The sequence below is a fragment of the Mustela lutreola genome, chromosome 15, assembly GCF_030435805.1.
Source record: "Mustela lutreola isolate mMusLut2 chromosome 15, mMusLut2.pri, whole genome shotgun sequence".
Classification (NCBI taxonomy): Eukaryota; Metazoa; Chordata; class Mammalia; order Carnivora; family Mustelidae; genus Mustela; species Mustela lutreola.
In genome coordinates, this window is record NC_081304.1 from 52,565,075 (window position 1) to 52,589,512 (window position 24,438).

A 24,438-nucleotide genomic window follows, 5' to 3' on the forward strand; every position below is an offset into this window, starting at 1 on the left:
AAATATTTTATTAAAAAGCTATGTTTTTGAAACAAAGAATATCTAGTGAGAAGAGTAGCATCATTTTATATATGTGGTAAAGTTCTTTGATTTCTGTCTTAGCAGCTGAGTTATCTGATCTACTGTATTTAGTCTATTGTGATATGAAATATCATGTCACCTCTGGAAAACTCCATTGCAAATTTGTGAGAGAATCAGAGTGAAAAAGGAAAACAGCATATGAGCATTTCTATCAAAATAATTTTGACCTTGTCACTCCTGAGAAGGTTTAGACTTCTGGGTTCATGGGTTCTGGGTCATATCTTGAAGAACTAATGTTCTACAGTTTACAATATGCATTTTTAAACTTGTTGCAGTATATGTTTAAACAATATTATTCCATTTTAGTTGTGATCCTAGAATAATACATTGCCTTTTCATCTCTCCATCATTTGTGCTGTTATGATCATAAAATTTACTTCTATTTTTACTATAAACTCCACAATAATTTTTTATTATTTCACTTACACAACCATCTTTTAAAGAAATTTATAAGTTAGAAAAGAATATTTTTTATATTAGCACACATACCATTTCTAGCACTTTGTTTCTTTGTGTAGATCCAAGTCTCCATCTGGTATAATTTCTTTTTGCCTGAAGAATTTCTTTGAACAATTCCTTTAGTGCTGTTCTGTTGCTGTTGAATAATCTTGGCTTTTATTTTTATGAAAAATTTTATTCCACCTTCATCTTTGAAAAATACTTTCACTGGATATACAATTCTAGGTTACATTTTTCCTCAGCTGTTTAAAGATGGTGTTTGATTGTCTTTTGGCTTGCACAACTTTTTTTTTTTTTTAAGACTTTATTTATTTATTTGACAGAGAGAGAAAGAGAGATCACAGGCAGAGAGGCAGGCAGAGGGGGGAGGGGGAAGCAGGCTTCCTGCTGAACAGAGAGCCCGATGTGGGGTTCAATCCCAGGACCCTGAGACCATAACCCGAGGCGAAGGTAGAGCCTAAACACACTGAACCATGCAGGCGCCCCTGGCTTGCACAGTTTTTGACAAGAATTCTGCACTAATTCTTACCTTTGTTCCTTTCTATGTAATGTGTATTTTTGCTCTGATTTTAAGTTTTTCTCCTTATTGCTGGTTTTCAGCAATTTGATTATGATGATCCTTGAGGTGATGATGGTGATGGTGATGATAGTGGTAGTAGTGTGAGCACACATGTATGTTGGGTGTGTGTTTATCTTCTTGGAGTGTTTGGAGCTTCTTAGACCTAGGGATTTATAATTTTCATCAAATTTGGAAAATATGCAGCCATTATTTCTTCAAATATTTTTGTCTCCCTCCCCTTTCTATATGACTGACACCCCAAATATGTGATGTTAGTTTATTTGATATTGTGCCTATATTACTGAGGATTTTCTCTCTCTCTCTTTTTTTTTTTCAGTTAGAGAAAGTCTGTGCTTTGGTTTAGTTAGATTTAAACTCACTAATCTTTATTTCCCCAGTGTCTACCCTGCATCTAGTAAAATTGTTATAGTATATACTGTATAAGTATATACTGTATATACTGTATAAGTATATACTGTATAAGTAGTATATATAGTATATACTATATAGTATATATACTATATACTATATAAGTATATGTTGTATGTTTTATTCCTAAAGTTACATTGATTCTTTTTTAAAGATCTTGTTCTTGTTTTACCTTCATTATGTTCCTGTTTTCCTTTAAATACTTGTACATTGTTTGCTTGTTCTATCAAATCTTTGTTCTATCAAATCATTCCTGTTGCAGTCAACAATTTTTCCTAATTATGTGTCAGAATTTTTTCTGCTACTTGGCATGTCTGGTAATATTGATTGAATGCTGGACATTGTGATATTACATATTTGAATGTCCTGATGTTGTCAGGCAATTAAATTACTTGTGGATTAATTTGATCTCTTTGAGTCCTCTTTTTAAGCTTTGATGGGATGAATCTTTAGTACTTTCACTCTGGAGATAGGTCAGCCTTATCTCTAATGTGTGACTCCTCTGGGGTCTCCATGGGATGCTCTAGGTAATCACCAACAACTTTCCACTCTGACTGGACTGAGTTCAAAATGTCTCTCCATTGACTCTAGATATTGAACCCTGCCATCACTCCACTCTGACTGGTCTGAGTTCAAAATGTCTCTCCATCCACTCTAGAAATAGAACCCTGCCATCATTCTTTGCCAAAGTTCATGTAGTGTCCCTTGATCTACGTGCAGCCTATTGCACAGCAAAGATGCAAGTGGACCCCTATATAGATTTAGGGAGCTATTTTTCTACATAGTTTGCTTTATTCTGGAATCCTGCTTCACAACTTCCAACTGTCTCAGCTTCCTAAAATTCTGATCTTCTCCTCAACTCACAAAGTTGCCAGAATCCATTCAGTTTTCACCTGTTTTTCCCGTAATCTGGAAATTGCCTCCAGCCAGAATGCCAGGACAATCAGACGGCTTGCCTTATTTGTTTCTCTTTTTTCAGAGATCAGAGTCTTGTCCTGCTTATTGTCCAGGACAGGTGTTTCATATATTTTGTCCAGTGTTTTAGATGTAAGAGGCTAAGTCTAGTTTTTATTACTCTATCATGGTTGGAGTCAGAAGTCTATTTTGATTTTTTAAGTATTTCTTAGGCCATGATACCCTCGGTTTCCTTGACCAATAATGACCCAAAATATAAGATGTTGCTGTGCTTTGTCTTCTAATCAGCCTTCCTGAACGACTTATAAGATGGCTGGCTGCAGCTAGAACTTCCATTGTGCAACTATATAGAACATTGTGTCTTATGTAGAATATTGTCTCCATGTGAAACTTATGGCCACACACCAGGAGCTCTACATCTGAGAGATGTATCTGGAGTTTTGTGCTTCAGATTCCAGATTTTAAATTATATCCCATCCCTAATTAAAAGATATATCACTGGAAACTTTTGTAAGCTATATTGAATTTCTCAATCTGTCTCCTCTGGTTTATGAACTTCTGCGTTTCATAAATCACCACTCATAGTAGATGACTCATGATTTGATAAACATGGGTTTAGATGCTTCAACATAATAGGTGTTGGGTAAACATATGTGGTAACTCTACACTTAGAATTCCTTGATTGAAGGACCAAATGATTCGCTAGCTTTTACTGTCAAGAATTAAGAAAATCCAAGTAAGAGTGGCCCACTTGAAGTTTCTTGCTGAAAGAAAACTGACAAGATTATTTCCAGATTTGACTGGAGAAGAGGTTAGAACTGAAAGTAGCCATGAAGACCCTAAGGTATCAAGTTGCTTTGAATTTACTTTTTTGAAAAACAGTGTTTAACTTTCAAACTGAGGGGAAGAACTGCAAGTGATTATTAAGGTTTCTTTTTTACCACCATACTCCTAAGCTTGGCCAGTACAAGGTATCTGGGGACTGAGGGAGGGAAGAATTAGGAAGAGGTGGGGAGCTAGGGTTGTGTGGGCGACCACCATGGCGTGGGCAGCTGTCCCACCGCATGTGGAATAAGTGTGTTTCAATCTAACCACAGTTCTACAAATAGATTATTTTGTGGCTTGGGGACCAAAGGCCTCAAGACATAGCTATTTAAATAATCATCAAATGATTTTTTTTTTTCTGAGGTGGTTATAGAATTGGATCTGATTTATTTTTCCTTTTCAATAAATGGATCCATAGACATTAGCAACTAAACAGAATGATGTTTACATGCTGAAAAGTATGTCATAGGCTGTGACATCTTGACTTTCTGAGCTAATAATAACCAAAAGTTCCAGACAATAGAATACTTTCAACTGGTAAAAAAGATGAAGTGGATCTTATGTTCTAACAGGGGGAGAGATCATAAATATATATTTTAAAAATGCATGTTCTAAATAATACATATAATATTAAGGTAATTCAATATTTGTATTTAAAAAGCTCTGTTCATACGTATAAATGGTATATAAGTAGCATTTTTAAGATAGCCTTAAAAATGATACATATGTTGGTATATAATAGGAAATATCTGGACAGAAACAACTACTAATGAATAGTTGTTCAGTGTTCAAAGGGTTCACCTTTGGGGGGGATGAATATTTATCTTTTATTTTGTATATACTTTTGGCCTAGTAGTTTATTTATCATTATTTTTTAAAGATTTTATTTATTTGACAGAGAGAGAGATCAGGCAGAGAGAGAGAAGGAAGAAAGAGAGGGGGAAGCAGGCTCCCCACTGAGCAGAGAGCCTGATGCGGGGCTCGATCCCAGAACTGTGGGATCATGACCTGAGCCGAAGGCAGAGGCTTAACCCACTGAGCCACCCAGGGGCCTCTGGCCTAGTAGTTTAAAAAGCTCACATTTATTGAACATTTATTTTGAGCCCAGAACTATGATAAGCATTCAAAAACATAGCATTGTCTTACTTAGCCCTCCTAACTGCCCTAGAGTGTCTATACTGGAGGTGCCTCGAGGTGGCAAGTTGCCAAGAGAAGGGAGCCAAGTATTTGCCTTGAGGTATGTTTGCATACCAAGCACACTATTGTTATACCAGTTTTGTGCTCATTTGGGATGACTGGGTAGGGGAAATGCTGCCAAGTAACACCTTGCTATTACTACCTCTCATAATCAGAGAAGTAACTACTACTATATTATTCCCAATTTAGAGATGAGAAAATTGAGGCACAAATAGGTTAAGTAATTTGCCCAGTGCCTCACAGCTAGTAAATAACAGAGGCAAGATATGCATCCCTGTTAAAATGCGTACTTTAGGCTCTTAGATTTGTTACAAGATAATTACATAAATTTAAATAATGATTTTTTAAAAATTCAGAAATTCAAGTGGCCAATCTAAAAAAATGTAATTTTTAGTATATTCTGGAAACAGAGATGGGAAAAAATATTTTTGGAACATATTATCACTGGTAAAGGTGGATATCAAATTAGAACAAATACCTAATATGTTAGGGAGTACTGCTACTATAAGTCAAATGTGGCTTTCATTTGTAAATTTTTACCAAAGATTAATTTATGTGACTGTTTGTTTTTATACACCCCCCCCAACAGGAGAGATTTACAAATAGTGTTTGAGCATCATGGAGCCTTTAGGTTCTACATTAACGGCAACTTATGCCCACCCTAGACCAACACCAACCAACTTTCTACCAGCCATCAGTACTATGGCATCAAGCTATAGAGACCGCTTCCCCCACTACAATTTAACCCACACCTTGAGCCTTCCTTGGAGACCAAGCACATACTACAAAGTAGCCTCCAACTTGCCGACCTTGGGTCCGTACTGCACCAGATCTCAGAAGGTGTGCGAGAGTACCATGCTTCCCTTTGTTTCCAATAGAACCACTCTCTTCACAAGGTATACTCCTGATGATTGGTACAGGTCCAATTTGACCAACTATCTAGAATCCAACACTTCCCGACATAATTCAGAGAGACTAAGGGTAGATACATCTCGCCTGATTCAAGACAAATATCAGCAAACAAGAAAAACTCAAGCAGACTCCACCCAAAATTTGGGAGAACGAGTCAATGACATAGGATTTTGGAAATCTGAAATCACTCATGAGTTGGATGCAATGATTGGAGAGACAAATGAACTCACTGATGTTAAGAAAAAATTGGAGAGGGCTTTGATGGAGACAGAAGCCCCTCTTCAGGTAAATATAAGACCTTATGATAAAAGATACTGGATATTTATATGATTATAATCCACTGGTTGAATTACTGTGGTTATTATCTGTCGAATTATGTTTCACTTCACCTATAGAAGCCAACCTCCTATCAGTACATCTGTAACTACTTCCAGGAGTTGGAAAAACCATGACCAGCTTTATACATCCTACAGAACAACCATTTAAGTAGAATGAATTCTGAGTGCAAAGCAAAAAAAGTTAAACAGAGAGATATCCTTATAGTGAGAATGGCATCTTTCCATTTCTTTAAAAGGCTCTTGGGCATCGCTGTCCCTGGATTATTGTATATAATATTTGAGGGGAAAAAGTACTAGTCTTTTAATCTTTTAATCTGTGTCATGAAATGCCTCCTGTGTATATGTTATGATATCTTTTTAGAGCTCAGTGAAATGATCAAGGAGACCACCTTAGGAGGTGGGGTGAGTTTGATTGAATAGAGTAATGGGCATGAGGTTAAGCCAGGTGTTGCAGTCATGGAGGTAGCATGTTAGTTTGTTGCTGGCCTCTGGCCACCTCTCACCCCACTGAGTGTGTGATGTGTGGGGGGAGCTCCAACCCCACTCTACCCACCACCATTGAAAGAAGACATTCTATAGTTGAAGATGAACAAATTACAGAAATTATTTCAGAAGGTATCTATATATTGATGAGGCAAACACCATTTTTCTTCATGTTTGTATGATATTTCCCATGTGATAAGCATTTGCAGTGGTCTTCATTATGACATCTGTAGCAGAAGAGTTTAGAGAATTAAGCAACTAGAAGTCTAGTGGGTTGAAGAGTTTGTTGAAGATCCCTGTGCATTGTTCCTTCTTATTATGCAATCCCACCCCTTCCCCCCACAAAACACAAGCACATGTAAGTACACACAACCACCAGAAATTCCAAGAAAGGACTTCTCAAATGATGTCCTTTTATATTAACTCACCATGAGATGTTTTCCAGGATCAGAAACCCTTCCATACTTTCTTCATGCTCTGGCTTATTTTGAGGAATCCTGGGCTGATCTGCACCCCATCTTACCTGCCCCACTTTAGAGTATCCTTAAAATGATAGCCACTTACTCTCCGAATTTCAGGGGGACATCCTGTTTCTTCCTTTTATTACTCCTTTCAGTGAGATGGATCTAATTTGTATTTTTTTCTGCAATTCTTGTCCAAATATTCTTCTGTGTTCAAATATTTACTATCAGCACAGTGTAGGAAGGTCCTGATTAAAATTAGAATTAGTCAGATAAACAGATACATCTCAAGAGGGAAAATCCAGGTGATCAACTAATATAAGAAAAAAGTGTTAAAATTCCATAATAAAAATGAGAAATCAATGAAATATCCATCTTTGGCCTATCATATTTGCAATGGTGGAAACTGATGACATCTAGAGTGGCCAAAGTGAAGAAGATGCTGGTAAGTTGCTGGTAAGAAGTTGCTGGTAAGATGAGTAGAATCCTACTAGACCTAGGGTTAGTAGGAATTTACAAAAAGCAGTTTAGCAATATACATGAAAATAATCAGAGTTCCCCGTCAACCTATTAATTAATTTTCTTGTAAATGTGAATTTTTACTATTAAAAATATACATTCATTCAAAGATTTGTTCAATAATATGATGTCCAGATTACAGTGTACATACTATTACATTTTATGCTGAAAACATTAACATTATATGGTCATTCCAAGTCATGAAATAGTCTTTGAAAAAAGATTTGTAACTTTTGTATAATGTTCTTTCATAATTGATTGTTAGCGATCCAAGCTGTTTTCCACTTGAGTCATTAGCATACTTTGTCTCAGGGACTATTTTACGACTGGAGCCTACCATTTAATGTCAGTCCTAAAAAAGCACAATATAAAATTGTAAAGGACATTATAACCTCTGTTTTGTTATAAACAACAAACAAAACAGTGATAGGAATATGGCTAAATCATTTTCTACTTTTCTCTGTTTTTTCTTTTTAATGGATAAAGCACATTATTTTTGTAATTAGGAAAATAATAAGTGGTACTTAAAAGTAATCACTTGGATTTTTGGCTACACTAATATTTTGGCTTCTTCAAGGATAATAATTTGTTTCTTTCTCACTCTTCTCAGTAGAAAATATTTGAAAATAATATCCTGTAGGCTGTGTTTCAGGATATTATTTCTGTAGCAGAAATTAATGCTAAGTAATTTTCTCAGAAGTTAATTTGTAGGAACTAAGTCAATGCCAAATGCCTGATTTTGTCACCTTTCCAAATTAAAATTTTTTCCCAAACCACTTTGAAGGGTGAACTCTACCTCTTAACTAGCAATTAGGATTTACTTAGTTGTTATGGTGGGTCTCATGCTGGATTTTGGACAAAATGGCTTGAAAAGTTGGTAAGTTGGTATTGGGACTATCTATTGACTTGTTTTAGGAACAGATCCTCAGAACTTCTCATCACTGATTTTAGTTACTTTGTATTAGTGTTTTCCATTATATGTGTATCTGTAGGTAGCCCGAGAATGTCTATTTCATCGAGAGAAGAGAATGGGGATCGATCTGGTTCACGATGAAGTGGAAACTGAATTGTTGACGGTGAGTATGGTCAACAACAAGAAATGTAGTTGCAAACATGTGCTTAATGTGTAGAAACAAACAAATGAAATTTGTGTTAGATGAAGCCATTTATAAGTAAGAAGTTGCATTGTAGTATCAATATGTTTATATTGAGATACAATATAGTATCAAATGTTTAGAGAATTTAAAAAAGATTTTTGGGGGTTATAAAAGTAATAGATGTTCATTGAGAGAATTCAAAAGATACAGACTAGGATAAAGAAAGATAAAAATCACCTGAATTTCGGTTAGACAGAAATCACTGTTAACTTTGGAGAATTTCAGTTTATTCAGAGAATTTCAGAGAATTTCTTTTTATTAATCATACTTAGACACCACCCAACTTAAAGACACACAAATATGTCTTCAAGATTAGAATTATACTGTATACATAATTTGTGTGGTGCTTTTTTTGATGGATAAATGCTCAATGAGGTTTATTCTTAAATACAGTTGTAGGGAAGGCAGCCCCATTCTTTTTAAAGAGTTAGTTTTTTTAGAGCAGTTTTAGAACTACAACAAAATTGAGAGTAAGGCATAGAGATTTCCCTTATAGCTCCTACTATAAGGGAATATATAACCTCCCCCATTACCAACAGCCCCCACCATTGATGAACCTATCTTGATACATCACTGTCATCAAATCTGGAGTGGGGATTAGTTATTGGTATTAAAAATATTCCCCAGATAATTTTAATGAACAACTGGAGTTCAGAAGCACTATGAAATATTGTTGGTAGGAATTAATAAAGACGTAAATGAATGGACAAATCATGTGTGTGTATTCGAAGGCTTAAATAGTGTTATGGTAGCAGTACTTCTCAACATGGACCACAGATTCAACAGAATCCTTGTCAAACTCTCAGCTGACTGCTTTGTAAAAATTGGCAAGCTGATCCTGAAATTCACGTGGAAATTCAAGGGATTCAGAATAGCCAAACTAATATTGAAAAAGAAGAAATTCAGAGGACCTACACTTCTTAATTTTAAAAACTTACTACAAAGCTATAACACGTGAGACAGTAGTACTGGCAATAAAGATAGGCATGCAGACCAATGGAATAGAATTTGAGAATCCAGAAATAAACCCTCCCTTTTACAATCAATTCATCTTCAACAAGGGTGCTAACATGAGTCAATGGGAAAGAAATGCTTTCATGAACAAACAGTGATGGGACAGTTGGATGTCTGTGTGCAAGAGACTGAAGTTGGACTCCTACGTCACACTGAATATAAAAAATTGAATATAAGTGGATCAAAGACTTAAATGTAAGAGCTACAATTGTAAAACTCTTAGAAGAAAACATAAGCATAAATATTGGTGACACTGAGGTCAGCAATCATTTCATAAATCTGACACCAAAAACACAAATACAGACAATGTAAGAAAAAAGAGATCAAATGATCATCATCAAAACGGCAAACTTTGATGCTTTAAAGAGCGTCATCAACAAAGTGAAAAGACAGTCCATAGAATAGAAGAAAAATCTTCTCAAATTGTATATCTGATAAGGTTATCTATAATATATAAATAACTCTAAAAATTAAAGATAAAAAACCCCAAATAACCCAACAAAAACTAGGCAAAGGATCTGAACAGAGTTCTCCAAAGTGAATATGCACATGGCCAATAAACACAGTAAAAAATGCTCATTATTAGTTCACCAGGGAGATGCAAATAAAACCACAATGGAATACTACCTCACCCCCACCCCAGGATGTCTATACTCAGAATCACAAATAATAAGAGGTGTTGGTGAGGATATGCTGGTGGAGAGGTAAAATGATATACCTGTTTTGGAAAATCGTTAAAGATAGAGTGGCCATATGATTCAGTAGTTCTACTCCTATGTATCTGCCCAAGAGGAAAAAAAAAAGGACATGCCTACACAAGAACTTATACATGAATGTCCATAGCATTATCCATAACAGCTATTTAGAAACAACACAAATGTCTGTCAGCTTCTGAGTGATACATAAAATGTGGTATAGCCATACAATAGAATGTTATTTAACCATAAAAAGATCCTAAAACATTCTACTACATGGATGACCCTTGAAAATTTATGCTAAGTGAAGAAGTCAGCCACAAAGGACTGCACATTGCAGGATTCCATTTCCATGAAATGTCTGGATTTAGGAAGTCTATAGAGACTGAAAAATTAGTGGTAGCCTAGGAGAAACAGGCTCTGGAGATTGGAAACTGGGTAACAGTGTAGGGGTATGTTGTTTCTTTGGGGTGTAATGAGGATGTTCTACCATTGGTTCTGGTGATGGTTTTATATACTAAAAAACTATTGAGTTGTACAAATATACAAATATATGAGCTCTATCATATATGAATTATATCAATAAATGTATTTTTTAAACCACCACCACCACCACCACTGCTTTAGAGGTTTGATATTTTTCTAGACCAGTAGCAGAAGTTACTTTATCTAAAAATAACTAAATCTACAGTTAAAGTAATGGTTTGTCAACTGAAAGATGCTTGATCATTGCCAATTAATTCAAGTAATGAGTGTATCCTTAGCTTACTCAAAGTAGTGATGTTAGCATATCTTTTCATTTAAACAACACTGGTCTAATTTTTTGGAATAACTCAATAAACATTGGCAAAAAAAGAAGTAGCTTTAAAAGGCCTATTGTTGAAGAAGATGGTCGCATTGAAATATTTTCTCATGAATTCTCTTGGCTTTCACATTCAATCAGTGATATTCCACCAAATTCTCACAGAATGGCTTCTCTTGGGGAATTGATCAGGGTACCCTCTTTTTTGGTCCTCCTAGACCAGGCTAACTCCTTGAACTTTTTAAAGCCAAATGAATCTTGTATACAAATTAATAGATAAATTATTGCTGGAGACAATTCCAAAGGTCTTTGGTTGTAGGCATTCCCTATTTCCATGAACCCTTCTGCCCCCAACCATCTGACATTTATTCCATGGCATCATTTAAATTCAAATATAGTAATCATTGATCAAATTTATCAATATTTTTTATAGCAAGAGTTTCATTAAATGCATTTTTTCCCCCATTAAAGTCCAGAAATTCCCACTACATGCATCGTGTATATGTAGTATAAAAGCTCACTAGGATTTTGGGCATTAAGTAGTATTTTCCAAGCAGTATTCCACTCATCCTTTGGCAACACCTTAGCGAACTAGGTACACACACCACCATCCCCCCCACCAAGCTGTAGAGAAAGACGAAGACTGAACAACACTAAAACAAAGACTGATTGCACAACTCACTATGAAAATGTGCAAAAAAGCTTCGCTACCTGTAAGGGCAGGTGGAACCTTGATGACAACATGAGGTGGGAATGTGGTTTTTCACTTCATTAATTCAGAGGATCAAAGAATGAGTCGGTAGAGTTATCGCTGAAATGAATTCCAGGCATACTTAATATTTTTATATGAAACAATAAAAGAATAAGAAGACTATATAGTTGAGCAGTAATTGATATTGGAGTGGAGAAGACCTTTATAATCAAATTAGCAAAAGTGGAGACCAAAAGGGGATACTTAATAAATTTGACAGCATAGAAATCTTGGCTGTCTAAATATCAAACTCATGATGCAAAAATATAAAGGCAGGGTAGAAACTAGTTAAAAATGTACATATATTTTTATATTGTATATATTTATATCTACATTGATGACATCCATGATGGAAAAGATTGAATTTCAAATATAAGAATCCTTATAAAGTAGTAAGAAAAAAAACAACAGAAAAAGCGAAGAAGCAGGTTAATTCGCAAAAGAAGAAAGTCAAATGAGGAGCCAATACACAGTTAAAATATTAACCTGCCAATTTCAGGAGGTTTGTTGTTTGGGGGAGGGGTCCTATCACACTGGCAAAAATGGAGAGGATTTGGTAGTGATCGCTTAGTAGGTGAGGAGAGGAAGTGTACTCTCATTTATTGTTGTAAATGGGTACAATTTCTCTGAAGGACATTTGGCCGTATTCGTCAAAACCTTGGAAAAAACCATGCCTTTGGTGGCATCTAAACATTTACTGAGGTGGTTCATCATGGTGTGTTTTAATGTCATGGGAAAATGTTCAGGTTTAAAAATGAAAAGGTGGGGGCCCTTGGGCGCCTCAGTTGGTTAAACGTCCCACTCATGATCTCAGCTCCGGTCATGATCTCAGGGTGTGAGATGGAGCCCAGATGGGCTTGCACTCAGCAGGGAGTCCTCTTGAGATTCTCTTTCTCTCTTTCCTTCAGCCCCTGCTGGGACTGCTCTCTCTAAATAAAATAAAATTAAAAAAATAAATAAATAAAATCTTAAAATAAATAAAAATAAACAAGATGAAAAGGCAGGCCACAAAACAGTATGCATAGTGTGATTGCTCTGTGTTTGAAAGGTGAAAACAGTGACCATGTGCACTTTCTAAACATCAGAGGGAAGCGAAGAGTGTTTACTTAAAACGTCTCTGACACAACACATGCTATGTAATAGTATATATCCTGGAGGCATCAGAATGCCCCGTGTGTGGTCGAGTAGAGGGGTACACAGCGGGGTTTGTGAGTGTAGGAGCTGAGCTGCCAGGGACAGGCAACAGAGAGAGGGCTGGCCTCCCAGTGTGGAAGTCAAGTTTCCATTTGGACCAAAGAGCTGGGTCTGTTGATATATGCATTGCCAGAGGGAAGTCCCTTTTTGGCAGTCCCTTTCCGTCCCCAGTTTACTTTGTTTTGGAAGAATAGCTACTATAAAAGAAGCTTGCATCAAGTTCAGCCTTGCACATCACCAGAATTTATTTATTACCTTATTGTTATACTGTTTTTGTTAAGGGTCAGAGATAAAAACAAATCCTACAGTTTTACTCCTGTCCCAACTTGTTCCATAATATAATTTTCTTATAGCCCTAGAAAGGGGTGAACCTCAGTCTAATGTTTAGATTGCAGGACCATGAGGGCATAGAGGTAAGTAAGTGGGTGTAAAAATTGTTTTATTGTCTTACTTGACGTTTTTTTCCAGGAACAGTTTTCCTTTGCTGATGTTTTGTTACATTGTTGGCTTTGGATGTTATACCCAATGATGAAAACATTAATGTGTATGTGTGTGTTTTTTTTCAATCGAGTAGGAGGTTGATATTATTCTGTGTTGTCAAGAAAGGATGAAGCTGCATTTGGATAAGGCCATTGCTCAACTTGCGTAAGACTTTTCAATGTGTATACCATTTAAAATCTGTCTCAAAATTGTGTTTTTGTGTCTTCCACTCAAATTTCTCTTAGCTTCTTAGGTAAGGATTTCTTATATATAGATACACATACACACTCACCCCCCCCACACACATACACACGTGCACATACACATTTTTATTTGGAGGTTAAGATGAGTTCTTGGAGTGCTTGCTTTAACTTTTTAGCTAGAGACGTAGTTTTGAGGGCTGCCTGGGTGTTCAGCTGGTTAAACATCAGACTCTTAGTTTCAGCTCAGGTCGCAATCTCAGTGTCGTAAGATCGAGCCCCAACGGGGGCTTCGTGCTCAGCATGGAGTCTGCTTGTGATTCCCTTGTCCTCTGCCTCGCCCCCGAATTGCGTGTGCACACATGTGTGCACACACTCTTTCTCAAATCAATCAGTAAATAAAATCTTAAAAAATAATTTTGAGATGTTACAGAATTTCTGCCCTAACTTGGAGTACGGCTAAGATTAATTTCTTTTCTTTCTTTCTTTTTTTTTTTTTTTTTAAAGATTTTAATCTGAGAGCAAGAGTGAGAGGAGAGAGAGTGAGCATGCGTAGTGGCGGGGGGAGTAGAGGGATGGGGGAGAAACATACTCCCTGCTGAGCCTGAAGCCCAATACAGGACTCCATCCCAAGACCCTGGGATCATGACCCGAGCCAAAGGCAGTTGCTTAACCGAATGAGCCACCCAGGTGCCCTGGGTAAGATTTCTTTTAAACTCAAAAGACTTTCATTCTTTGAGGAGAGATTGATTTGTGTATATTCAGCCCAATAGCTGGAAAAGTAAAGAGTTGTGGCTCACTTTGATGATTATTTCCATAACTCCTTAAAGACTCAGACTTCTCTGATTTCCAGGGGACCCTGGTACCTGCTCCCTGGTGCTTTTGTTACACAGTGCAGTACTGTAACTCTTCACCCATCCTACTCTCCTAGAGTACAAATCCTTCTTTCCCTGGCAATAGTAGATAGTAGGTACTTAATATTTATGGTGGGGATTGGGGCGGGGAAGAGTAATAATCAAAGGAAGGTCTTAAGCAAAGATAACAACTGTCAGCTTAGAAAACACATTGGTCGAGCCTCTTTCCCAACATGACTGGAAAGATGAATGTTCATCTGGTTATGGCCATGGAAGCAGCATCAAAATGTCACTGGAAGGGAAGGATGCTTCTGCTTATACTGATGCTGTCAAGGATAAGATGTGAGAGAGACGCTAAAAGGAATAAGAGTTATAGAGGTATCAGTTCTGCTTGCTTTGCTTGCCCACTATGTCCCACCGGATTGATGCTCTGCAGTTCGGTGAGGTTTAGCTGGCTGGGACCTCTCCCTGACTGTGATTGGAAGGGCTCTTTACTCTAGAAATGTTGGGTAGAAGATTAGTTAAGAATGACTGACTACACATGGTTTGGTTAACTACCATTTACCTGAGCTATAAATACAAGGCAGTGTTGTTTTGGTATTACTTTTTGGCTTCTGCTCCCTAGAAATCACAGAACCACAGTTTAGCATGGTTCACAGAATAGTGTCTGTTATGTTTTCTTTGGGTCCAGTTCCCAATCTTATTTTCTTGTGTAACTTAAAATCTGCAGCTCATCCTCCACGTTCTTCACTCTTCTTGCCCAGATTGTTCCATTGTGGAACAGCCACATCCTCATATCAGTCTCTGCTACAAACTGCCTCATTTCCAGCCCTATTTAGGTCTTTGCAGAAAGTTCTCCTTCCACGTATGCACTTGTGTAGAACCTTTGTTGATGAGCCTTTAAAGACCTGGGTTTTCATTTAATACACAGTGGATAAAATCCCTACCTCATTTCCTGGGGTGGTTTCTCCAGAATTTATGGGATCCTTAGCATGGTCATTGGGCTTGGTCCAAGGAAGGTGATGGAAGGAGGTTGTTCAATACTATTTGCTTTGGAACACACAACGAAGGCCTCAGTTTGGACCTCAGCTGAAAATAGAATGTCATTAGGCACCAACATGGTAGCCAAGATTTTTCCCATTTTGGGCTCTAAGACAGGCAGGTGGGGTACTGCCTCAAGCACCTTCTTTAAGGAAGTTCTGAGGTTAGGTCAGAGGAGGTCTTGTATCAGCCCAAGAGAGGAAGGGTAGGGGGCATCTTGGTCCCAGACCCAGAAGTGAGAAAGTCCTTTAATCCCAGAGTTTCAACACAATAACCTGAGATGGGAGACTGAACACAGAATGGCAAGAGGAGGCAGCTTTCTCATCTTTCATGTCTTGCATGTTTTTTAGAATTCACAAAAGTTATTTTTCAGGATTCACAAAACACAGGCTACTGGCATGCTGCTGTCCTCATTTCTATTTCACACAAAAAGATGAGCTCTGGTAGGTCAAGCACTTACCTAAATGTATGAGCTAAGCTAAGGGGAAGCTGCAGCTGGAATTAATCTATTCTATTCAATGTAGGCTTTACCAAGTGGCTCCAAAATGGACCATTGGACCAAAATGGTCCAATGCCAAGACGATTTTGGGTGCCAGAAACACTGAAATGATTATCATCTGGTTGTCCTGATTTTTCAAATACTATCTGTATGCTAATGATCCCCCAGTTTTTATTTCCATCCCAGACCTGTCTCCCAAATTCCAACAACCTCCTTGGTATCTACACTTGGATGTTTAATGAATGCTCAAGCTCAGTGTTTTGGCTGCACTTCTGTCTTCTCCCCAGCCTACTTGCTTACCTCTGTTGATGGAATTCTGTTATTCCAATTACTCAGCTTCACCTCTCCTCCACCCCTTCATGTTTAATCTCCTAGAGATGTCTCTCGGCTCTCTTAAAACTTACTGGATCTGAACACTTGCTACCTCCTTCATTGTTATCCTCTTGGTCCAAGCCATTATTATCTCTCACCTGGGTAACTGTACCCATCTGCTAATGGGTCTCCCTGTCCCCTACAGTCTGTTCTAAACCCAGCACCAAATGATCTTTGAAAACTGTAAATAAGTGGTCTCTCACTTCACTTGGAGGAAAACTTGACTCCTTCCAATGTCCTCCAATGAGGCCCAGCATGATCTGCTACTTCCTCCTGCAAGTCTTGGCTCAAACATTTCCTCCTTAAGGAGTCCTATTCTGACCATCTTATTTAAATCATCACTCACAGTCTTGTTTCCTTTTCTGCTTTGTTTTTTTGCATTGTTCTGCTAAATACACGATTTGTTTATTTGTTAGGGGTATTGCCTGTCTCCTCCCTCTAGAATGTAAACTTCTTTAGAGAAGAGATGCTTGCTTTGTCTATTGATGCATTGGGGTTGAACATTGCCTGATAGGTAGTAGACACTCAGTAATTATTTGTTGAATCAACCACCACATGAGGAAAGATGTGGGTCACCTGTCACCCATGCCCACCCCATGGGCCTATTATTTTGCTAGTGAGGTTCCAGGTCTCCTATCTGTTTGGCAGGGGAGGGAACACCATGCATCTCAGAACCCCTTCCTTCCCAGGAGAGAGGCTACTGGAGGAGATGAGCCTGTGGGCCCCAATTCCTCATGTCCTTTCAGGCACTCTGTCTCTGGCCCCAGAGCTCAATATTTACACTTGGTTTCTATCTCCCAGAAAACTTCTTAGGCCTCACCTGACCACAAACTGAGGTCAGCCGTGGAAGGAGGGAGGCTGTATATAAATATCTCAGAACTTCTTGGGGGAACTGCACTCAAAGAATGGAGGAATTAGCGTTTAGAAGCAGAAAAAGAAGAAGGAAAGAGAGGCACTGATGTGGACAGATCACTTTAAACCAGGGTCCAACCTGGAATAGTGTTTGTGTTAGGAAGACAGGTCTCAGCCTTGGGGTTCCAGATACCTGCCCTCTGTTTATCTATACCTCTTCTCCCCCAAATCCCACCACACACGATGGGAGGGGCAGTGTGGACAGGGTTCTAATTAATCACATGTATGGACATCTCCAGGGAAGGCTCCTTTTAATTAGGAAGCTGAACATTGTGTGAAAAGAGGAGAGACCCAGACAGCAGTAGTGGGTGGGTCCCAGCACAGAAGGGCCAATTACTCTTCCTCATATCAAATTATTTCCTAAACCTGAAGCTCCATTTCCTCACTCTCTGTTACAGAGCTAACAGAGCTTCCCAGCACGAGCTGGAGAAGGACCTGAGTGATAAGCAGGCAGCTTTCAGAATCGATGATAAATGCCACCATCTGCGAAACACATCAGATGGTGTCAGCTACTTTCGCGGTGTGGAGAGGGTTGATGCGACGTAAGTTGGGCTCCAACTACCTCTATGATTTCAATGTCATTTAATTCATTCTCTCTCCCTTCAAAATGACATAGCTTACAGGTTAAAACGGAAAATGTGGGAAGATGTGGGGAAGATGAAAGATATACCCTACTTTGGATCATTCTTCAGTAAGCATGTGTATTCCTCAGCCAGGCACTTGCCTTCTCTTTTATTTTGTAGAAGAATATTTGCTGTTTACACTTATTGTGGGGAGCACTGAGTGATGTATAGAATTGTGGAATCATTTTGTACAAAGTAATAGGACGTTGTAAGTCAAACTTACCTCAAAAATAAATATTTAAAAAGCTCAAAAAAAAAAGGGTGAAAATTTGTTGTTTGTATTTCTAACTATGAAGATAACAGCTACTTGAAACAGAAAAGCCTAGAAAACACAAATAAATGTAAAGAAAAGAAGGTGTTGCCAATGGGCTGGATGCCCTGGATTCCATGGGGTAAAAGTTGAAAAACAACTTCACGTTTTATTACTACCGCTTGTTAAACCAGTGGTTTCTTTGCTAGGCCCCTGGATGCAGTCTTGAGTTAATGGTCTTTTTCCAGCCATTCCCTTAAAAAATCAACTTGATTGACTGAGGTGAAATTCACCTACACACTAAAATGCATTTGGTCCAAGTGTACATTTTGGTGAGTTTGGACAAATTTCTGTGCCCATGTAACCAGACCAGGGTCAAGATAAAGAATACTTTTGTCACCTCAAAGAGTTCCCATGTTCTCCTTCCCAAGCTGACACCCTTTTCAAGTGACCCCCACATGGATTCCCTATTGTGGCGCTGGTTACCCCCAAAGCAGCTCCATCTCTTATTGCTCCTGTACTAGGAGCAGCATGTGTCAACTTTGATTTTTAAATTCTTCAAGTGTGAATCAGATTCAAACCGTATGTCCTAAGTGGTCTGCTTGAAATGCCCCTTACTTGGGTTGAGGTGAGCAGGAATCATCATCATCTTCTCCTTCTGGGGAAGGAGATGTGCTGAGATCAAACCAGACACTCTGAGCACCTTGCCTTCCATCAAGGGCCTTCTCTATTTCCAGCATGAATTTTTAGCCATTTCTCATGGAATACCAAGGTATGGAGCATGCAGTGTGTTATTTTTGTCACTGAGGCCTGAGATAACACCTTTAGTCAACAGTAAGATTCTTCTTTGATATTCCATCATGTCAACAAAGAAATGCCACCTGTAAACCCACCATGCCCAATGTTAACTATTAGTCCTTCCAATATGGTTCTGCACACATAGAGATTTTTATTTTTATTTTTTAAAGATTTTATTTATTTGACAGAGATCACAAGTAGGCAGAGAGGCAGGCAGAGAGAGAGGAGGAAGCAAGTTCTCTGCTGAGCTGAGAGCCTGACATGGGGCTTGATCCCAGGACCCTGGGATCATGACCTGAGCTGAAGGAAGAGGCTTTAACCCACTGAGCCACCCAGGTGCCCGAGATTTGTATTTTTAAGGAGTGGCATTACAGACATACTGTTTGTATAGTCTGTGTGGCTTTTCATTTCCTGATATATCAAAGCACTGTGAAAATACTGTACAACACAAGTTCGCATGCTCTATGAATTACCTTATTTAAATGTACCATAATCTATCGCTTCTCGGTCTTTTGGTCAAGATCAAGTGAAATGTACCATAATCTACTCAACTTTTTCTTTACTTCTGGACACTTAGACTGTTTTCAGTTTTAAATGATAGTCCTAAATATTACTGAAAATTAATATCCTCATGTATCTATTTTTGGCTGCATTAATTCTTTATGATAAATTTCTATATTACTTGCTTTGGCAGCTCCATATGCTAACACTGGAATGATGCAGAGAAGATGAGCATGGGTCTTGGGCAAGGATGTCACACAAATTCACAAAGCACTCCTTATTTTTAGTCCTAGAGATGTAAAGTAGAGCTTCGTGACAATAGTTAATGATACCATGTTGTGAATTCGAAAGTTATTAAGAGAGTAGACCGTAACAGTTTTCATTTGAAGAAAAAATAACTAACTCTGTATGGTGATGGATGTTAATGACATTTATTGTGATAATCAATTTGCAATGTTGACATGTATCAAATTATTATGTTGTGCACCTACCTGAAATTAATGCAATGTTATATGCCAATTATATCTCAGTAAAAAATTTCCGTAAATGGAATTTCTGGGTTATACACATGTGTTAGGGTCTTGGTGTATGTTGTCCTCCAGCATGGTTCTACCAATCCCACGTTCCTGCCTGCAGGAGAGAAACCTTTTTAAAAATATGCTCACCAGAAAATTATCATTCTCGACAGTCTTTGCTATTCTGATGAAGGGTCCTTAGTATGTTGCTGTTTTTGTCAGTGCTCCTTTGATTACTCCTGAGTTTGGATATTTTCTCATATGCTTCTCAGGCCAGTGAGACACATTTCTTATGAGCCACAATACCCATATCCTTCACCCATTCTCCCCAACCCTTGCTTCCCTCCCTACCAATTGGGCAGGGGACTTAGTGTGTGCCCTGGATTTACAGAAATTAAGCAGAAATATAAGGAACAATTAAGAAAAGTTTTAAATAAGCTTTCCTCTGATGTTTACATTTTATTCAATAAACCAGGATCCAGTGATAGGGGGTTTCCCCTTTCACAAAATGAATGATCACCTAGAGACTGTCCAGGCTGATTCATCATTGTCACCATTGTAAGGTTCTACTTTTTCTTCTTCTTCTTTTTTCCCCACAGGGTCTCAGTGCCCGAGTCCTGGGCCAAATTTACAGATGACAATATTCTCCGTTCCCAAAGTGAACGAGCAGCCTCTGCCAAGCTAAGAGACGACATTCAAAACCTCTTGGTTGTGACTGCCAATGAGATGTGGAATCAATTCAACAAAGTGAACTTGTCTTTCACCAATCGCATTGCTGAGACCGCAGATGCTAAAAATAAGATTCAGATTCACTTAGCGAAGGTAAATCAAGTGCCGGTGGTACCCCTTAGCTGACCCAGAGAGATAGAGCAGGGGGCTCTGGGACCACAAATCTCTCACCACTCCCGGAGAGACGCCGTAAGATGTATGGCCGCCTGACCATACAGACTAAGAAAAATTAAAAACAGTACAAAGCACACCATTTATTTTAGCCAGGTAACCAGGTGTCAAAATGAAATTGGAATCCACTGGTTTTTGGAATACAAAGAATGCACTATGCACTGAAAGGTTCCTAGAATTTAATAGAAACAAAAATATTATGATTAAAGTTTAATGAATCACTGTATGTAGCTAGGAAGTGAATTTATTATTAGAACATATGGTAGGAATGTTTTCTGTTAAATTATTTCAGGTCCTTTCTCTGGAATACAAAACCAAATACAGGAAACTATTAGGTGGTTCAAAGTGTTTCTGACATTGAACTTTTTAAAGTCCTCTAAGCATAAACATTTTACAATGACAATAAAATGAAGGATTTAAGCAGGATTTGAGTGTTTCACGATAAGGAGAACTCTTTCTTTATTGAGCATTGGTCTTAGAGCTTTTATTACTTCTGTGGATTTATGCTACCTATAGGTTTTCACTTCTTATTTTAAGAACCTGACACAGCCATGTGTGCTGGAAGGCACCATTATTATCCAATTGAGGGAAACCTTATTTTCTCAGACTGCAGCAATTTAAGTTCCCTTCTCATGGTGTCTTCTTTGGGCAGCAAATATTTATTGGGCCGGACAGTGTGCTACCTTCTGTGAAGGGCAGAGAGAAGTATAATATGCAGTTTGGGTCCCAGGAAGCTTATATTCATGATGCGCATACATAGGAAAAGCTCATGAACAATTAATAACAATAGAAAATTACAAATTGCGATTGCCAGATAACAGATGCAGAAAGTGTCATTGGGGTTTGGAGAAAGAGGGGAACATTCAGGTGGGGTGATGTCTCGAACGAAGACTTGGGAGGGAGCCAGTCAGAGGTTGAGTTGGGATCTGTCGTGTGGCCTGGCAGAGAAGCTTGCGAGGGGAGCCTGGAGCCACACTGTACAGGACATTGGTGGGAAGGTAGTCACTGGGCAGTACAAGGCAATTTTGAAGGCCTCTAGAAGGATAACCTGATGGAGTCCCTTTGTTCAAGAAATTTGTATTTAATTTTGCATTAGTTCCCTGGGGCTATCCCAACAAAGCACTATAGACTAGGTGGCATAAACAACACAATTCATAAAAAACAGAATTCTGGAGCCTAGAATTCCCAAGATCAAGGTGTCAGCAGGGCTGGTCTCTTCTGAGGTCTATCTCCTTGACTTGAGATGGCCATCTTCTCCCATTGTCTTCACTTGTTCTTCCCTCCATGCATGTCTCTGTCCTGATCTCCCCTTCTTATAAGGACAACAGTCCTTTTGCACTAGGACCTACACCAATGACCTCATTTTTAGCATAATTACCTCTTTCAAAGGCTCCACCTCCAAATGCAATCCCATCCTAAGATACCAGGGGTTAAGACTTCAACACAGGAACTTACTTGGGGGTGGAGAAGAAGATAGCATTCAGGCCAGAACTGCTACATTCGAAGTATGGTGCTGGGTGGCTTTGGGGTAAGCACACGGAACAACACACTGGCCTTGCCATCTTGCATCGTAGAGCCAGACGGGACATGAAAGTAGAAAAGACCAGAAAGGTGCAGAAAGAACTCCTCAGTTAAAACATTAAATGTAGCCGAAGGAAGCGTTATGTCCACTGATGAGAGACAGGGATGGCTTCATGGGACAGGGAACCCTGAGAGCAGCTTTGGTGATAGGAACAGTGCAATGATCTTCAACAGGTTGTTGAATGCTTGGGAGGGAGGTCAAAGCTTAAGCGACAGATTTCAGGGCTCCTGGATTGCACAAGTGCCGAATCTGTGAGGTTTCATGAGAGCTCTGCAGGGGAGAAAGGACAGAGCAGAGAAGTGGCTCAAGACAGAGCCTTGTACTGGGAAGTGGTGAGGGGCAGCTATAGGGAGATGCAAGGAATTAGGACAGCGGTTGGCCAGAGAAGACAAACAGGGCAAGGGTTTCAAGGAGAAGGAGTCATTGGGGAGGGTCATTGTCAACTTTGAAAGTACAGTTTCACGAGGGCCACTGGGTCTTGGAGTACAGGGGTCACCTCAAGGGAGCTGGTCAAAGTACAGGGAGTGAGCAGGACCACTGTGCAATGCACATAGCTGGGCCTGTGAGCCGGGGGCAGGAGGGCACCAAGGTCGCAGAAGAAACAAGAGTTGTCCGAGCATAGGCAAGGAGACCAGGAAGGGATCCGGGTTTATGCAGTTTGGGGGACCCTCCTTTAAGAAAAAAGAACATAAAAGGAGGACTCTAAATCTTCCTTGCAAGTGAGACCCTGAGAAACTTGAACTTGATTTGCTTCAAGTCAAGTCCTCCACTAGCAGGAAAACATCTCTGTGACACTTGTAAGAAGATGAAGAGGCAGGACATACAGATGTGAGGAGGAATGCAAGGGCCACTCGAATCTCTGGGCCTCCCCCTTTTTCAGAGTTACGCACATGTGTGTGCTGGTAAATATTTAATAATAGCGATCTGGGAGTTGTGGGTGGGAAGAAGGCTCCAATTTGTCAAATTTGCTCATTTCTGTGGTGTGACTACTCTCCATCTGGCAGATTTCACCTGGAGTTAGGAAGAGACACACACATTCAGCTCTCCAGAGATTCCCAGGGACAGGGCTGGGAGGGAGCAAGGCCCTCAGAGAATCCACCTCCCTCTAGGAGAGGGCAAGGCAGGCCTCAGGCCTCAAATTGCAAGAGGCCTCAAGCATTTGCTTCTCTTCCTACAGACCCTGCAGGAGATCTTCCAGACTGAAATGACCATAGAATCCATCAAGAAGGCCATCAAGGACAAGTCTGCCTTCCTGAAGGTGGCTCAGACCAGACTGGACGAGCGCACAAGGAGACCGAACATCGAGCTCTGCCGGGACATGGCTCAGCTACGGTGAGACGGCAGTGGGCCCTGGGCAGGTGGGGCAAGCTCGGGGTGCTCTTTGGGGCCACCCACCAGCCCCATGGTGGCTCCATGCTCTTTATGAAGGTCCTCCTTTCTGCTTTCACACCGGTCATATGGAAGAACCCAGTAACAGTCATTGTGTAGGATCCTTCTTCGAAAGTGTTAATAATTATTCATAACGGGCATGGACTTTCAGTTGGGGAGGACAGTTAAGTTCTGGAGATGGATGCCAGTGATAGGCGCACCACACTTCGAAGGTACTTAACGTCACCGAACTGCACACTTAAAAACAGTCGAGGTGGTAGATTTTTTGTGTTATGTACATTTTACCACAATTAAAAAAAAAAAAAAAAAGGAAATGATATCAATACTAGATACAAAAAAAGTGATAATGAATGTGAAGCTTCATTCAGTGGGACCACTCACAATCTGCGCTTCCCTGGGATCTGGAGTTTCCAGAATGTCTCTTAAAAGCAGCAGCATGCATTGCTTGCTGTGTGATTTTCAAGGCCCGGGACTTGGTCTCGGGAAAGGGAGTCCTGGTACTAGTTCCACAGGCCCCTTTCTATTTGTTCTCACCCATTGGTTCTCGCTGGCCTTTTTTGGCATTTAGTATCTACTCTCCCCATTAAGACCACCCTCATGGTTTCCTAGTCACTTCAGTTTGTTCTGTTCTCAGTATAAGTAGAAAAGACCTGGGCTTCATCAAGCACATCCCCCATATACAAGGCTGGCAAAACTCTCATGCCGCCATTTATCTACCCAACACTAGGCAT

The 24,438-nt window shown here is 39.3% G+C and overlaps 1 protein-coding gene and 1 non-coding gene across 4 annotated transcripts in view; both read left to right on the top strand.

Moving 5' to 3' along the window:
• Nucleotides 1–24,438, top strand: part of TEKT3 (tektin 3) — a 38,116-nt gene that overhangs the window by 5,136 nt on the left and 8,542 nt on the right. Inside the window, exons 1-7 of one of the 3 annotated variants that reach the window (XM_059149257.1) lie at nt 3,141–3,287; nt 5,055–5,662; nt 8,171–8,254; nt 13,366–13,436; nt 17,548–17,691; nt 20,436–20,658; nt 23,496–23,650. In XM_059149257.1, the coding sequence (XP_059005240.1) occupies nt 5,084–5,662; nt 8,171–8,254; nt 13,366–13,436; nt 17,548–17,691; nt 20,436–20,658; nt 23,496–23,650 (1,256 nt within the window). In that variant the 5' untranslated portion in view covers nt 3,141–3,287; nt 5,055–5,083. Of the gene's footprint in view, nt 1–3,140; nt 3,288–5,054; nt 5,663–8,170; nt 8,255–13,365; nt 13,437–17,547; nt 17,692–20,435; nt 20,659–23,495; nt 23,651–24,438 lie in introns of those variants that run through there. The other 2 variants (XM_059149256.1, XM_059149258.1) reach the window with 2 other exon arrangements.
• On the top strand, nt 19,501–19,606 carry LOC131817197 (U6 spliceosomal RNA). The gene has a single exon (XR_009348386.1). It is a non-coding gene; the product is annotated as a U6 spliceosomal RNA (small nuclear RNA).